Below are 17,179 nucleotides of genomic sequence, written 5' to 3'. Positions count from 1 at the left end.
ACAAAGTATCTGTGATGTGTATAATGCAAAGCAAAGCGGGTCAACATTGAAAAGCTTTGGAACTTTCAAATTGCCTGAGCAAATGGCAAAAAAGATGGAAGAACTTAAAATTTGCACATCCAACAAGTTTTCCATCATACCTTGTATTAGTTGAAGAACTTTTTGTGGACAGGATACTCAACGCTTATTATTTTTTATCTAAATGCTTTTACTTGAAGTTCTTTTACAAGTAGTTGCAGTAAGCAAGATCTTACTTTCCTCATTGTAAAGAAAAACAGGACAATAGACTTCATTTGACAGCAGAGTTCCAATAACATGAACATACCCCCACTCATTGTGGTTGGGGTCACTTCTATTTATAAGCAGTTGTTCTTACACAAAATATTACCCCTACTTATTTCTTTGTTTCAAAAAACATATAGTCCCTATGATGGGCTCCAGGCAACACCGGCATCAAGACCCACGTGATCCCTGTTCTCATCATGTATTGCAAATCTGCTTGGTAACTTTTAAAAACTACTGACTCCTGAGCAGCCTAGAACCCTGCTCAGGGAATGCTCCTCAGAAGAAAGTGGGACACCTAATCTGTGCTGTGAAGGACACACGCACCAGAGTCTGCACGACCAACATGATTTCTAGACTGAGTGCAGCAGCCAGGGAAAGCCAGCTGCAAGTCACTGCGCTGCGTGTTTTCTCTAGTCCCTGAGCGCTGGTGTCAGGTGTCCAAGGTAATTCCCTTGTGGCCACTTCCCAGCTCTGTTGCAATAAGCATTTATACTAGTTTCTTTAGGCTGCTGTAAAAATTACCACAAACTTGCCTGATAAAAACAGAAACTTAGTCGTTCATAATTCTGGAGTCCAAAAAGGCTCAATCAGGCTGTTGGCAGCCTACGCGCCCTGCTAAGGCCCCTGGGGAGGACGTCTATTCCAGCTTCTGGTATTCCTTGGCTCTTGGTAACTTCTCTCATTTTTAGCTCCTCTTCATTGGATTTTCTGTGCTACTCAGATTTAAGTCCTTAATTATACCAGCAAAAACCTTATTAATTAAAATAAGGCCACAGTCTGAGGTTCTGGGTAGACACTATTCAACCCCCTACAGGAATAACCCCAATTTCCTTGAACTTCCATTTTCTTATTAACAAAGGGAAGAAATACCTGCATTATACTACTTTCATAAGAACTGGAAAAAATGTTAAGGACATAGTCCCTGGAAACCCATTACTCTACCTACAACCTGTTTGCACAGGGTAGGAAAAGTTAGAGGCCTAACACATTTGAGTTTTATCTAGCAGCAAAATGTTTCTAGCTAAGAAAGATCAGGATTGTAATTTAGTACAAAAACCACGGATCTGGAAGTCAGAAGAACTGAGCTCTTTCGCCAGATCTAGGATTACCAGTGTCATTTTGCTGAACTCAGCTACAGATCTGTTTCTGGATCTTTAAAACAAAAGGATTTAAGAAGACTTAAGTTCTAGAAATTGGTAGTCCTGTCTTTTTATGAGGAAAATCTCATTTGTTGTCCTTTATCTCCATGAAAGATAGAAGTTAAGATTTAAGCTAGAACAAATGTGTTGTAAGAAGATATGAGCCTAGGGGCCGGGGAGATGGCTCAGTGGAATAAGCACTTGCCTGTCAAGTACAGGGGCCTGAGTTCAATCCCCAGTTCTGCCAAAACAACAACAACAACAGAAGATATGAGAATAAATTTTGACCCCTGGCCTGGGGAGATAGCTCAGTAGAATAAGCGCTTGTCTGGCAAGTGCAGGGTCCTGAGTTCAATCCCTGGTTCTGCAAAAATAAATAAATAAATAAATTCTGACCCCTAGGCTTAATAAATGGACCAAGCATACTTTGTGGAGTAGACTGAAGCGCAGATGCTAAATGGGCTCAGTTGAAGCTGCTGGTTATTCTTGTGGGCCATTTCCCACTTGTTATGAAGACGGATGCTTGCCTCATCTACCTTGTCATCAACCACATTTAGTGGTCTCTATTGAAGAAAGGAACTCCTCCTTGACAAGATAAAAAAGGAAGATGTATCAGTTTGGAGATCCTTCCTGGGCCCAAGTACACTGGCCTTTCTTTAACACTGGTAGTGAGAACTCTCATCACTGAAGAGTCAGTACCTCTCTTTCCCCCTTTCTCTCAAATATGAAAACACATTAAGATTTCTGAAAAGTTCAAAATAGAATACGATGAACAGTGAATCTCTTTCCAATTTTAATACCTTGCTCTGTAATCACATACATCTTAACCTGTCATATTCTTACTTTTCATTTTAACATGTTGGGGTTTTTTTTGCATTTAGTACAGGGTCTACAGGGTCTCACTACACAGCTCAGACTAGTAGTGATCCTCCTGTTTCCAGCCTCCCAAGTGCTGGATTGCAGGTACACGCCACTATGCCCAGTCTCAATGTTTCAGCAGCCCCTTCCTTTACTTTTGGATATATGGCCTATGTTATCTGTAATTTTGTTTCAATTGAATATTTAGAAGGCTTATATTTTTCATTATTTTGGTTATTACTTTTATAACTATCCTGGGATGTCTCTAGGTCTTGATAAACTCCACAAAATTACTGTTCTAAAAAGAAAAAGCAATGAGGACATGCCACTTTCTGCTTTCCTACTCTAGATAACTATTCTTTCACATATTATCAAGACTTATAATCTTAAAAATGCCCTTAAAATGATTCTCTAGCCTTGTGCTGCTTATCCTTAGATTTAGAAAAGCCAATAATCATTACCAGTCCTTTTCTCAGTGTCTGGCCATAGCTGTTGCTTTGGTTGGGTTTCGTCATCTAGATTTTCCAAGAAGGGCCCTTAAATTTCAGGTTCCCTGGCTCCTCTCATTTGCCTTACCCTTGAAATCCACTTTGGCTGTCCCCACATCTGCTGAGAATCTGGGAGACTATGCCTTGTTTGCTTTAGGATCAGATGTTGTTCTGGAGAAGCCTAGGGCCCATCTCTCCCTCTGCCACCTTCCTCCTCCACAGAAGTGACCCCATTTTGTTTTGGCTTAGATTGATTCCCCTCCCTTTCTCCACTCCATAAGTATTAATTTTTAAAATTTATAATATTAAAATTACAGTTTAATGTATTTAGCTTACTACCCTATTGGTATTTGTGCATAGATGTCTAGGATTAGTTTTGGATAGGTGGAGGCTTCGGATGCTGCTTGAATTTTAATCTTATAATCTAATTAAAGTTTACATTACTTAAAATAATGGATTTCATTGTTTACTAAGTAATCAGTCGCACAAAAAATTTGGCAGTGAATATACAAGGCATAACATAAAGTTGGTGAATTTTTTGATTCGTACTTTTCTGTATGCTTTGAAGGAAAACATTTGAAATGCTTAAAAAGAATAAATAATTTCTTAAGCATCACCTCTCATTACTGACAGTTTGGAGGTTAACGGGTTTCCGTCAGAGAAGAGGCATCCCCCCCCCCCCACCCCTGGCCTCCAGCTGGGCTCAGGATACTTCTGGCTCACTTTTAAGCTTAGGAAGGTTTCTTGGCAATATGAAGTTACAGTACAAAAGGCATTTAGTGCTATAGAAGACAAGTTTTACACTTATGGCTGGCTGTGGGCATGAAGTGCTTCAGAGACGGCCCCTTCCAGGAACACTTTCTTGGTTCACACTGTTTTTCCCTTCACAACATCTGATTCTTTCAGTTCCCCTTAAATGCTTCAGGCTCACAAGCAAAATCCTCACTTCTGCTCTCCAGCAACCTCTGACATTTTCCTTTCCAACCGAGGCATGCAATCCAGAAAGACACCACCACTTACATGTTTGATACTGCACTGTCAAGGTGTTTGCCTATCGCCAAATTATGAACCCAGAAGGCTCAAAGCGATTGTCCTAACCAGAAATACTTCTCGTAATTACTCATTCTTCAAATCTGTGCTATTTTGGCTCAGATATCTGTAATCATATTTCTGCAGAAGGATTTTTCCACTGCACTCTGGGGTGCTCTAGCAAGGGCTTAATTTTGGAATGCAGCTATTACCAGGCACTTTACTACATGGCAAATATGGGGAAACGAAACCATTCCAGGAGAGTCTACAATACACATAAAATACCCTCTAAGACAATCTGTGATGATACTTAAGATATATCACAGAACTGAGAAACTATAAATTTTTTTTACCCTGTATATTCTATCGATGTTTTTTATCACATGCCTTCTACATGTAAGTACTAATATACCAATATTGTACACACACAAATATAGTAAGCATAAATGTAAACCCCAAAAGGCAATGAGATAAAAAATAATCTAAAAGCTAATAATCTTCCCACACACTAGTGGAATATTTGGAGGTCAGTGCTACAGAGTATAGCACGGAAAGATGTCACTTCTGACAATAATGAATGAGTGTGGTGTTAGGGAAGAGGACACTTTTAGTGAACTCCCGAAAGCTGGACATGAAATCATTGTTTAGAATACATTAACTGAGGAGACAGTATTGTCAAAAAGGGAAGACATGATTAGCTAAAGTTCTCTTTCTTCTTTGGCATTTTTAAACCTTACACTACACATCGGCCATTTCAAACAGTCTGGAGTCTTGCAGCACTGTTCATTGACACACTGAAATGTTGATTCTGTTACTTGTCACCTCTACAAGCCTTGGGCACATTAATTTCCTCACGTCGGCTATGGGACAGTAACGTCCACTGCTGAGGGTTATAAAGACCTGCAAACCCACCGCACACTGTCAGAATATACATCTATTGCTTCGCCTTTTGCACTTTTCACCTCCTAGGAAATGAGCTCCCCGAGAGCACCGACACTACATGCCCACCATAGCCCTATTCTTTAGCCCAATACTTGTTTCAGGTACTCAAATATTGCTTTCTTTCTGCAGTTAAACATTTATGTAAGCAATAGACACAGACAGGGAAAATATACAGGTCAAGATGTAGGTCACCTAACCTGGAGAATATGTGTTATGCTGAGAAGCTGGTAGTGAACATTTAAGAGGGACCATTTAAATAATGAATGTTGGCATTGTATCTACAAAGCTAGATTGGTCTGAATGTACAACTATGCTTGACCTAACAGATACTCCCTTCCATGAAATCTACTGTTTTCTTTTTTCTGATTATCATTCCTGGTTCTAAAAATCCTTAAGATTAAAGATCTATATTTTGTATGTGATGCTAAAGGTTCAGTTAATTCAGCTCCTCAATCACTGTTGACTCGCTTTTGCTAAGGATAAGAACATGCTATCTAACTAAAAAGAATGGCTCTCACCCTAAAAATTAATACACATCTCCCTGATGGCACTGATTGTTAGGCTAAATTTAGGAAGTTTTGAATCTATTTTTTAAAAAAAATGTTTGAAGGTATCAACCTCTCTCCCTTCAAATTATCTGCACCCACCTCACCCATTTTGAATCACAGCAAATCCTGCACGTATGCACCCCTAGGAAAAAGCCCTGTGCCAATTACACATAACCCTCACCGCGATCTGCAGTTACGATTTCTTCACCTGGGAAATAACTGTCTGCTGTAACAGCAGCACTTGAAGTTCTGGATGCCTAAGCCTGCTGGGTGACAAGACACACCACACCACCTTTCTAAGACAACTGTCCGCCTTATGTAACTATGCATCACACTAGGGTTTGAACCTCATCTTCAGCAAACCAGAAAAAATCCTGCCTGTTTCAAACTGCTGTGTTACTGTTCCTAAAGGCTCCTTTGGCCACCAGTACCATTCAAAATCTTAAGCACTACTATTTCCAAAGATCACATCAACTGGCACTGAAAAAAAATCAGACCAGGTGTGGTGGCACATGCCTTACATGCCAGTATTGAGAGGGCTGAGGAAGAAGGGTTATTGTTTGAGGCCAGCCTGGACTATGCAACGTTCTGTGGTTGTGGTAGACCACAAGCTGGGCAACATAAGCACCTGCCTGGCAAGCGCAAGGTCCCAAGTTCAGTCCCCAACATGGGGTGTGGGGTGGGGCTTCCAATGCATCTGCTGACAGAAAACGGGAGTAAGGAAATGTTTTAAAAATATAGTTAGCAATTGTAAGGGGTAAAACATGGGATAAAAAAGTAGGAGGGAGATTCAGAGTCAGATTCTAAGGCAAAGGGAAGGAAAATTGAATGGGGCAAGTAGGTTTGTAAATTACTTGACAGGTGAGAAAATGCCTGTGACCAATCCTGAGTACATAGATTTAATAACCTCACTCAATAAAGCTGGTTATTATACAAACATAATCAGCATAAAAAAATCAATAGTATTAAAGAAAAATCCAGAACCAGCTAAATGATCAGCGGACTAAGGCGCCTACTTAGGCAGAGCACTAGGACAGGATTTGATCCCTGGCCTGTCATGCTGGCCCCAACCCCAGGGCGCCCTGAGATGGCGACTGAGACTGGGCGTGGTGGCGTGCACCTGTAATCCCAGCACTTGGGAGGCTGAAAACAGAAGAATCACTACGAGTCTGATCTATGTAGTGAGACCCTATACCCGGAAGACCTTGTACTAAATATATATATAAAAAAAGAAAAATCCAGTATTACAATACAGTAACCGAGGAGAGCTCAGTAGAGTAAGTGCTTTCCTGGCAAGTGCAGGGTTGAATTCAATCCCCGTTAATGAAAATAAAAATAAAAAAAATTTTTAAAAGTAGTAACCAGTAACCATATCCAGTTTTTTGTCTTTAAAACAAATCTTACTACATAGTTCAAACAAAAGACAGCCTTGTATCGTACTAAATTAGGCAAAATTGAATTAGCATTACTTTCTGGGTTTATCACCACTTTTTCACAATCTAATAATCTCAATAAACTTAGTGAAAAGTGATGTTCAACCTAAATGCTATCAAGTTTAAAAAAAAAAAAAAAAGTATTATAATAGAAACAGAAGAGAAAAATATAATTTAGAATAAGTTGTTAAAAAATATTGAGGCTGAGAAAAATCAAATCACGAGTAGTTAAGACTGAGACAGTGCTCCACAGTCAATGGGTGTGTCACTTAGTACTTGCTCAAATGCGAAAGCACTGCTAATCCTTCAGTAGGAATTCACTAGAAAACTCAAGCTGAACTTCTAGGTCTGAATCTCATTTTTAAAAAGACAAGTATTTTGTTATGGTAAAGCTGCTGTATTTAACCACTATGCAAACACAGTAGGTAAAGGTAAGTGTATAAATGCCTTGAGAAAAATTTCAGTTCTGGAAAAAAAAAAAAAAAAGCCCCAAACACGGGCCAGGGAGATAGCTCAGGGGCAGCAAGTGCTAGGTCCACAGTTCGATGTAGAAAATGTAGAACAGGTAGCAAATCTGTATTTAGGGTACTAAAGGTCAATTAGCACAGCTAAAGCTAAGTAGAAAATACCTGAACATGTGAAATGTTACAATTCTGCTTCCCAAGCAACATGAAGCAACATTTATCTCCTTAGCTTTTCTTAAACTGGCTAATCCAAGGAACAATGTGTTTACACGCATACGTGTGTGCTAATAATGAATACACTGAGTTGCAGCTTAATGAAAACTGAGGCAGACAGGCTACGCATAAAGGTGTTACTAACGCCTGCAATGAAACTATTGCCTAGGAATAATTCAATTTTAATGCATACCCTAAAATTCCCAGATTAAGTATCAATAGATATGAGCTCTTCGTGAAGTATGCTTAAAAACACTCAAGTGTTTTGGACTTACAGATTACATTTCAGTGTATTGGCATGTATGTCCAAAACACGACAAAGGGGGAAACAGAAGCAAAGATTTTCATAGATTTTGCAAGTGTAAAAAATGTCTGGCATTCAAGTTTCAGCTAAAATTTGAGTTACTTTCTTAGATCTTTCTTGAGGTCTTAGCCAGAAAAGTGCACTCTTATCACTTTACCTTACAGATACCACTTCCTGAAATACGTTGTCCACTCATCTACTGAGTTATTTTCTAACTGCAGAACTGAAGACTTCATGAGCACAGAGATCCTGTATATCTTGCTTACTGTTTCATTTTTAGCACACATATTATTTGCTGAATAAACGGATTTTGCAGTGCATGGGAACCAATCTGGACGACAAAAGTGTATCAGGCATATTATTTTAAAACAGAGTTGGAGTATTTCTATTTGCCTTAGAGTGAATTAGATGGCAGAAAATTATGCAAGTTTATTAAAGTGAAAAATTTGGGAATCCCCCCGCAAAAAACTACTCATAAAATATTTATCCCGTAATTCTTATACTGGTTAAAAATAACGAGATGAAGCAATTTTGAACATGGTAATTTATTTTATGCAATTTAAATTCATTGTTTAAAAATTTTCAAAAGGCACTTTAAAAACATTTGAAAATACATTTTTCTGACTTAATGGTGATCACTTAAAATAAGTAAGTCACCCAATATTTTTAAACCATTCATGACACTGACTTTAAATAATTGCTAAATTTCAAAACACATTCACTATATAGCACAACACACTGCTTAGCAGTAAGATTAGTTTCCCTCTATAACAGACTTCATGTAGATCATTCATTGTAGGGCCCTGCAGTTATTCAAATGCCATAAATTCAAACTGAGCTAAAGAGGTAAAAGCTGAAATAGAACGCGCTTCAACTCTAAAGCTACTTTTAGGGCTGTTTTCTCTAAAGAGAACTTACAGAAGTTATTTCAATCTGTTAATTTTTATTTCAACTCTGATATATAAACATGAGTCATTTTTAAATAAGAGGATAAGATTCCACATAAGATGATATACCACAGGCTGTCTCCCAGACTTAAGCTAGTTTCTGTCAGGCCTATTGTAAAGAGGTAAGCAAATGATCCAAATAACCTCACTTCCTTTAACAATTACAATGTAGAATTAGCTTAAAATTGTGTATTTTTAAGTAGGGCAATTACCCTGAGAACCAGCAGGAATTATTATTAAACTTTTAATCTCACAGGGAAACCCAAAGGTAGGGGATATGAAATTATCCGCAAGTAAAACAAATTCTCATCATTAATAACAGCCAAATTAACATATGAAGGCATTCTGAAGAGTAGCTAGAAAGTGGAGGTTAGTTATTAAGGAAATAAAGGGCAGTAAATACAAAGCAGCAGAAATTGTTAAGAGACAGAATCATCTGATCAAGGGAGGGAGTCTTTCAAGTACAATAGTGCCTCAATCTGTTTATACAGTTTGACAGACTCAAAGAAATGAAAAAAATCAATGTTCAAGAAACAATTAGGAGAATAGCTAGCAACTTTAATGTGTAAGTCCAATTACCATATTCAAAAACGTTAAACACTGGTCAGTGATTTATGTTCTAATCTGATTACAATGACAGAAACTCCTCTGAGTTGAAGGTATTTGAAAATAACCAAATCATGGGATGAAAACCTTTGTATCTATGAAATTCCAACCAGAAAATAAAAATATGGTACTGTTAGAGAACAGAAAATATTAAAAGCCTTTATGTTGGTATTGCTGAAATAACCGTCGAAGATCTGAATCTAGAAGACAATGACTAGCACTGTTACCATGAAATCTGATTGCATGTGCCCTGCCAAATACCTGGAGAATGTTCCTGCTTCATCAGATTATACAGAACAGTCAAACACTGCATACTAAACACAGCAGTTTGCTATCTTTAATATTTATCAGTAACACTTCTGTGGATGTCTGGTGACATTTACTTATGTATGCTTTTGATGAATGCAGTTACTAGTAATTAATGAATCCTTTATATCCAATGTAAATTTATTAAACTTGGAGAATTAAAGATTTTACAGATTTAATATCAGCTCCCTGATATTAATTGCTTTGGAGAAGCTAAAAAATTTTGCCAAAATCAATGATCCAATGACCCTTTAAATTATCTTTAAGTAGTTTACTTTTAATATAGTGTGATCTTGGACTACACTGATTGAAAACATGCTTTGTCTAAGCTTTTGAAAAGCGCCTTACCCACGGGGCAGTTATCCTGAGTGTTCCTAAGACTACTTGCACCATAGTCATGTAAGCAGGTGGGCAGTGGTTCTCACAGAAAGAATTACGACTCACCCGTAGGGCTTGTTGAATGGGGGTGTGTGTGGAGAGTAGACTCACCCTGGAGTTTCTGATTTAGCACAGCTCAGGTAGGGCAGGTCCAACAAGTTCCCAGCTGTCACTGATACTGCTTGCTGGAGCCACTGTTTGATAACTAATGTGTGCTATCCAGTACGAATATGTAGTCTTGGCCCAACCATAACCAGAATCCCTGGGACTAGGGTTTTAGATATCCATTTAAACAAACTCCCAGGCAAGAGTGAGAACCACAATTTAAGCATCAGTATAATGATTTGGCTGGTTAATTTGACTGTTGCTGGCCAATGTAACAGATGTCACATATCGTATATGTGAAAATAATGCTAAATAACCCCAAGGTCGGTCAACACAAATGAATACACAGGGTCCGAGTACGATTTCTAGTTCTGTTACTTACTAGCTTTGCAACAGTGCAAAAGTGGCTTTGAATTCCCTGGGCCTCTGTTTCCTTATCTATAACATGGGAATAATACTAAATTAGTGAGGATTAACACTACTATATATAGAATAAGCACAGTATCTGGTGTGCAGTAGATACTAGATAAATACTGTAAGAAACATACAAAAACCTTTCGTGAGTTGATCATTTTACTATTTAAATAAAATATTTACACTCCAGGATAACAGAATAATAAAACCTTTTACTTTATTGCTCCCTAGACTGCACTAAACAATGTTTTAAGAGCCTTGCATATATTTATTAATCCTCATAAAAATCCTATGAGGTAGGTAGTAGTATTATCCCTACTTTACAGATAAGAAAATTGAGGCACAGAGAGACTAAATTGCTCAAGGTTACAAAAATAGTAAGTGACAGATCACTTACTATTTAAATTTAAATCCCAGGCAGTTTGATTCTGAAGTTCAGGATTCACTGCAGCATTCATCGCCCATGAGTTAATTTCAAGGGTTTATGTTTATGCTAAAGCTGTATTTACATTTCTAATAAAGAACAGCATTTACGGACCGCAGATCACATCCACACTAGAGTCAGAAGTTGTTCAAAGAACAGAATGAATGTCTTGAAATTTTGTAGATATCATCATTAAAATAATAAACAATAAGTAAAAGTTGGTGTGTTTTTACTATGTGAATGAGTAGCCCAGAGTTAGTCACTGAAATTACAGTCTCTAAAATACACCGTACAAAGAGGTCACGATATGTTTTGGCACAATAAATATACTTAGCCAAGCAATGGAATGGAATCAATGGCATAACAACTAGGAAAAATAAGCATAAGGGAAACCACATGAAATATTAAAAATAATCTTACAGAAAATCTGCAAAATAGTTATACACTCAGTATTGCTAGACAAAAGAAGTTGAAAATTTTCCTTCTTTGCAAAAACTCTTCAAACAGAGTGATTAAAGTAAGACGAAACATTTAGTCATGTTTCTGATTGTATGCTAAAAAGGGTATTCTGAAGTGCCAGAATTATCCACTGGCGTGACAATGATTCCAAAATAACAAGTTAACATCAAACTTTAGGCTGCTGCTCATAAATTGTTTGGTCTTTTAATATATTTTAGTTTGTTTAAACGCTACATTTTCTAATAGATTTAATTAACTCTGGTCAAAATCTTAATTCAAAATATTTTGCCAGTGTAACAGCCACCGCAGACATAAACATGAATTTTAAAACAGATTTAACTAAATTATGAAAGGCACAAGCAAGTTCTCAGTTCTCAAAAGGATGAGAATGAAAAGAATAATAATTATGAAGGAGTAATTCCTATCATGGCACTGGTATAACAAAAGCATGCCAAAACAGCATTAAATTTATTATTACCCATAATTAATAATGGGCAATTTTGGAACAAAATATTTTAAAATGCTTGTTTACAGACTATTAATGCTTTAATAAATATTAATGGTGGAGAATGGCACTCAAGAGAGTTTAGAAAAGAACAGAGATCAGTAAAAGATTAATTAGAACCAAATATATCGAGGCCCATGATAATTTCAAAACGTAGTTTTATTAATGCACTGTAAGGTAAGTGCCATTCTTATTCTATCTTCTTTAAGAAATATTACTAATTATAAATAACCACTGCAAACTTTTCATTAAACAACTGTGTGGGGGGTAGCGGTTCACTTATATCATACTGTAAATGAATTTATAAACAATGCTAGGCAACAATATTTCCTTCTAAAATTTTTAAGGCAGGTCTGTTTAGCATTGTGTTCCTAATGTGGTGCAGTGCAGTTTCAGCGAATTTAACTGATTTAATTTTAGTTTCTAGTGACAATAATACACATGGTCAGAACAGGTAACAAAATCTTTTACTAGTTCTACTTGCCACCACTTTAAAAACAAGTTCTTACATAGATTTATATATTACTGTATCAAAACACATTTAACACATTTCACAGCTCATTTAAAGCTTCAGTTTACAGTCATTCACTTGAAAGGTTTCTATGCGGAATGTCACTGGGATTTCAAGGTTCTGTCAGAGATGCGGAAGTCCTTCTTCAGTGCAACGTCAGACACTTTACCTTGGCTCATTTGTTTTCCTTTCAAGGGTTTCCTAATTTTACTTTTGAATCTTCATTTTTGTTTACCTGACTTACTTCCTTTAGTATGTTCTCAGGTAAGGCAGGTTGATATCTATACAAATATCCATATGCACGAAGATGGTAAACGAGGTATTCTAATTCATACATTGTTGTAGAATCAACATAGTGAAAAGAAATTGCAAGATCGGAACAGCAACCGGGACCCTAAAATAATGGTAGAAAGACATTATTAATAAAAAGCATATTGGGGCTGGGGAGATGGCTCAGTAGAATAAGTGCTTGCCTGGCAAGTGTGAGGGCCTGAGTTCAATCCCCGGTTCCGCAAAAAATAAAATAAAATAAAATAAAATAAAATAAAATAAAATAAAATAAAATAAAAAGCACATTAATATCCAATCATATTAGTAATATCCAATACTAATTTTAAAACAATTCAAATATTATAGCTGCCATGGTAAACAGAAGTACCTAATTTATTAAACAAGTGAAACAGTTGTTAGAATTCTTAGCCAAACATAAAACTGCCAGTGTTTCTAACTGAAACCATATTCTTTTACTCTTCATTGTCTTAGTGAAAAACAAGTTCCCGGACAAGAGTGTGAGAACCACAAATGAACACACAGTGTTTAACTTGCTACTAGTATACTATAGTTTATTTCAAATTTCTGATACTTTTTGGAAGCAACTTTTATGACTGAACTATAGTATTATGCTGTTATTCTTGGGCATACAAGCAATAAGACAATAAAAGAAAATAGCTAAATAGCTACATATCAATATAGTTACATTAACATGTAAATAATGTAAATGAGACCGACAAATGATATCTGGGCATTTCTAAACTACAGCAAATAGGGCCAGGGAGATAGCTCAGTGACATGGTACCTGCTTGGCAAGCTCAAGGTCCCAAGATTGAGTCCCAGTACAAAACAAAACAAAAAACCTACAGAAAAGAAATTCATATGAAGAGGAGTGAACATATATGAGTAATTATAGAATGGTACCCCTATATTCACAAACAATTTCGAGAACAATATGATCTGCAAAATAAAGAGTTGGCAAATTTATTTTTGTTTTCAAACTCTATCAGGTGACAACACAACAGTGACCATCTTTCTCCCAAAAACACAAATGTGGCCGTTTTTCCAAAGTCATAAAACAAATTAAGTTTGTGAACTGAGGTACCACAATGTATCTATTTTCATTCTATGAAGATTACAAATGTTCTGAAGAGTATTTTGGAGAGAATGAAGACCACAATTCTAAGAATACCAACAGAAAGAAACCAGCAGGCAAGGTAAAAGCAATTAAACAACAAGAGGAAAATAAGGAAAACATACACACACACACACACACACCCCAATTATAACCACTAATGTACATGCTATCAATTCACCAAATGAAAAAGACTGGCAGAATGGATCAAGACAACAAGATCCAACAATCTGCTACATCAAGAAACACATTTAATTCAAAAAGAAATTCACAGAGTGAAAGTGAACTGATGGAAAACAGTAATTCATGCAACAGGAACCCAGAAAAGGAGGGATAGCACACAAAGAGCGCTTCAAGGCATGAGAGATCAAAAAAGACAAAGAAGGTCACTATATACTTGTTAAAGGAAAACTATAAGAGATAACAATTATAATATCTATGGACCAAATAAGGGCACTCAATCATATAAAACAAATACTAATAAAAATGAAAAATCTAAGCACTAACATCATTGAAATGGGTAACCTCAATATCCCACTGTCACAGATAGATCAACCAGACCAAAAAAATCAACAAACGTAAGAACTGAACCAAACCTGTGAACAAATGAACTTTGTAGGGTGTATGGAGCCAGGGAGATGACTCAGTGGAATAAGTGCTTGCCTGGCAAGCATAAGGTCCTGAGTTCAATCCCTGGTACCACCAAAAGAAGACTTTGTAGATTTCTACAAAATGTTCCATTCCACATCAGAATATACATTCTTCTCAACTGCATATGACATGATCTCTAAACTAGACCACATACAAACTCAGTGAACATGCTCAAATAAATGCAAAAGAACTTAAATTATTCTATGCACGTTATCAGATCACAATGCCATAATATTAGAAATCAATGACAAAAACTACATAAACACATGGAAATTAAATAAGACCTTTGAACAACCAAGGGGTCACAGATGAAATTAAAGTAATTGGTTTCTACCATTAAATGGTAATTCCAATACAACATACTGAGTCTTATGGGATGTAATGAAAACAATCCTAAAAGAAATTTATAGTGCTGAACTCTCAGATCAGGAACACAGCACAGGCCCAAATAATCTAATGCTGAACTTCAAACTACTGGAAAAAGAAAAAGTCAAGCCAAAAGCTCAAATGAGAGGGGAAATGATAAAAGAGAGCAGAAATTAATGCAACTGAGATTAAGAAAACAATGCAATGAATCACAGAGTTGGTTCTTTGAAAGATTAAATTGATAAATCTTTAGTTAACCTTACGAGAGAGGGGGGCGGGGAGAGAGAGAGAGAGAGAGAGAGAGAGAGAGAGAGAGAGAGAGAGAGAGAGAGACAGACAGACAGACACAGACAGACAGATAGGGTGCTCAAAGCAATTAGGAGTGAAAAGGGTGAAAACACAATAGATCCTGCAGAAATCCAGAAGATCAATACTGACTTTGAGAACTTGTATTCTAATAAGATGAAAAACACAGAAGAAATGGACAGATTCCTAAATACATATGAATTACCAAAGCTGAATCAAGAACATACAAAAATTCTAAATAACTCAAATGTCAATGAAATTGAAAATGCAATTAACAACTTACCAATAAAGAAAACCTCAGCACTGATAGATTTACTGCTAAATTCTACAAGAAATTTAGAGAAAATCTAATGCCATTAGTCTAATACCAAACACTTCAATGAAACTGAAATTCATTCCTGGAAGCAAGTATTACCCTGATAGTAAAAGCACAGAAGGATCCAGCCAAAAGAGTCAACTACAAGCCTATCTCCCTAATGGACAAAACAAAACAAAACAAAAGAACAAGAACAACAACAACAAAAAACACCTCAGTAAGATACTGGCAAACAGAATGGGGCAACTCATCAAGATGATTATATACATCATGACTGTGCAGGATTCATCCCAGAGATGAAAGGTGGTTCAACATATACAAACAACTAAGTGATATCAGCAGAGACAAAGACAAAAATTACATGATTTTATTAATAGATGCAGAAAAAGCATTTGACAAAGTCCAATACCCATTCATGATCTAAAACATCCTATAGAAAACTGGAATTGATGGTCTTTACCTCCATCTGATAAAAGCTGTCTATGACAGACAAACCAGCAGCCAACATCATACTAATATGGTCAAACACTGGAAGCGTTTACTCTGCATCAGAAACAAGACAAGGGTGTTCACTACCATCATTCTTATTCCACATAGTTCTGGAAACATTACCCACAGCAACTAGCCAAGAGAAAGAAAAAGAAGAAAGATAGGAAAAGAAGTTATATTATCATTACTTGCAGAAGATGTGATGCTGTACATAGAACACCCCTGTTATGGTTTGTGTTTAGATATTCCCACCCCAAAGCCTCATGCAGTAATGGGGTGGACGTCTAGAGTTTCTGATTGACTCATGGTCCAGTGCTGGGATAACAGGTGTGAGTGCCGCATCCAAGAGAAGGGGGCTGGCTCAATAGCTCAGTGGATTAAAGTGTGCGCCTATAATACCAGCACTTGGAAGCTGAAAACAGGAGGATCACTATGAGTCTGACCTGTGTAGTGAGACCCTGTATTAAAATATGAGAGTAAGTGAGTGAGTGACTGAGAGAGAGAGAGCCAGCCAACCAGCCAGAGACAGCCAGAGACAGAGACAGAGACAGAGACAGACAGACAGATACACACACAGAGGCTTGCTTTCTGCTCTTTCTCTCTTTTTGTTCTGTGTTGCTTTTGCTGTCTTCTCCCACCTTGGACTGCTGCCCATGCATGCCACCCTGCACTAGAGCCAGCTGATTACAGACTAAAACCACCACAAACTGTGAGCTAAATAAACCTTTCCTTCCTGAGTTTTGGACATCAGGTATTTTGTCTTAGCAATGTAAGAAAAGTAAGACAACCCCAGAACTTCCACCATAAGACATCTAGATTTAATAATGAAATTCAGTTGTATAGCTGGATACAAAGTCAATACTCAAAAATCAATAGCATTCCTGTACACAAACAACAAACTCACTGAGAGAAATCATACATTTCCCAATGGCACTGAAAAAAAATGAAATACCTGGGACTCAATCTAACAAAGGAAGTGAAAGATCTTTACACTGAAAACTACAGTATTCTGAAAAAAGGAGATTGAAGAGGATTTAAGAATATGGAAAGATACCCTTGCTCTTGTGTGTAGGAAGAACGAACAGTGAAAATGGCCAGACTCCAAAAACTGTTAAAACAGATTTACTGCAATCCTGGTCAAAATTCCAACAAAATACTCCACAGAATTAGAGAAAAGTCCTAAGATTCATTTGTAATCAGAAGAGACATAGAACAACGAAGGCAATTCTAGGCAACGAAGGCAAGACTTGAGGCATAATAATCCCTGACCTTATATTACAAAGATATA

The 17,179-nt window shown here is 36.9% G+C and overlaps 1 protein-coding gene across 1 annotated transcript in view; it reads right to left on the bottom strand.

The window, feature by feature from the left end:
* Positions 1–8,228: 8,228 nt before the first annotated feature.
* The window catches only part of C1galt1 (core 1 synthase, glycoprotein-N-acetylgalactosamine 3-beta-galactosyltransferase 1), an 18,495-nt gene continuing 9,544 nt past the window's right edge, over positions 8,229–17,179 (bottom strand). Inside the window, exon 3 of the mRNA XM_004645641.2 lies at positions 8,229–12,752. Coding sequence (XP_004645698.1) covers positions 12,549–12,752 — 204 coding nt within the window. The 3' untranslated portion in view covers positions 8,229–12,548. The remainder of the gene's footprint in view (positions 12,753–17,179) is intronic.

Source organism: Octodon degus, unplaced genomic scaffold (genome assembly GCF_000260255.1).
Source record: "Octodon degus isolate 3935 unplaced genomic scaffold, OctDeg1.0 scaffold00234, whole genome shotgun sequence".
NCBI classification, from domain to species: Eukaryota; Metazoa; Chordata; class Mammalia; order Rodentia; family Octodontidae; genus Octodon; species Octodon degus.
Note: the sequence above shows the minus strand (reverse complement) of the source record. Positions and strands in the feature narration are given on the sequence as shown.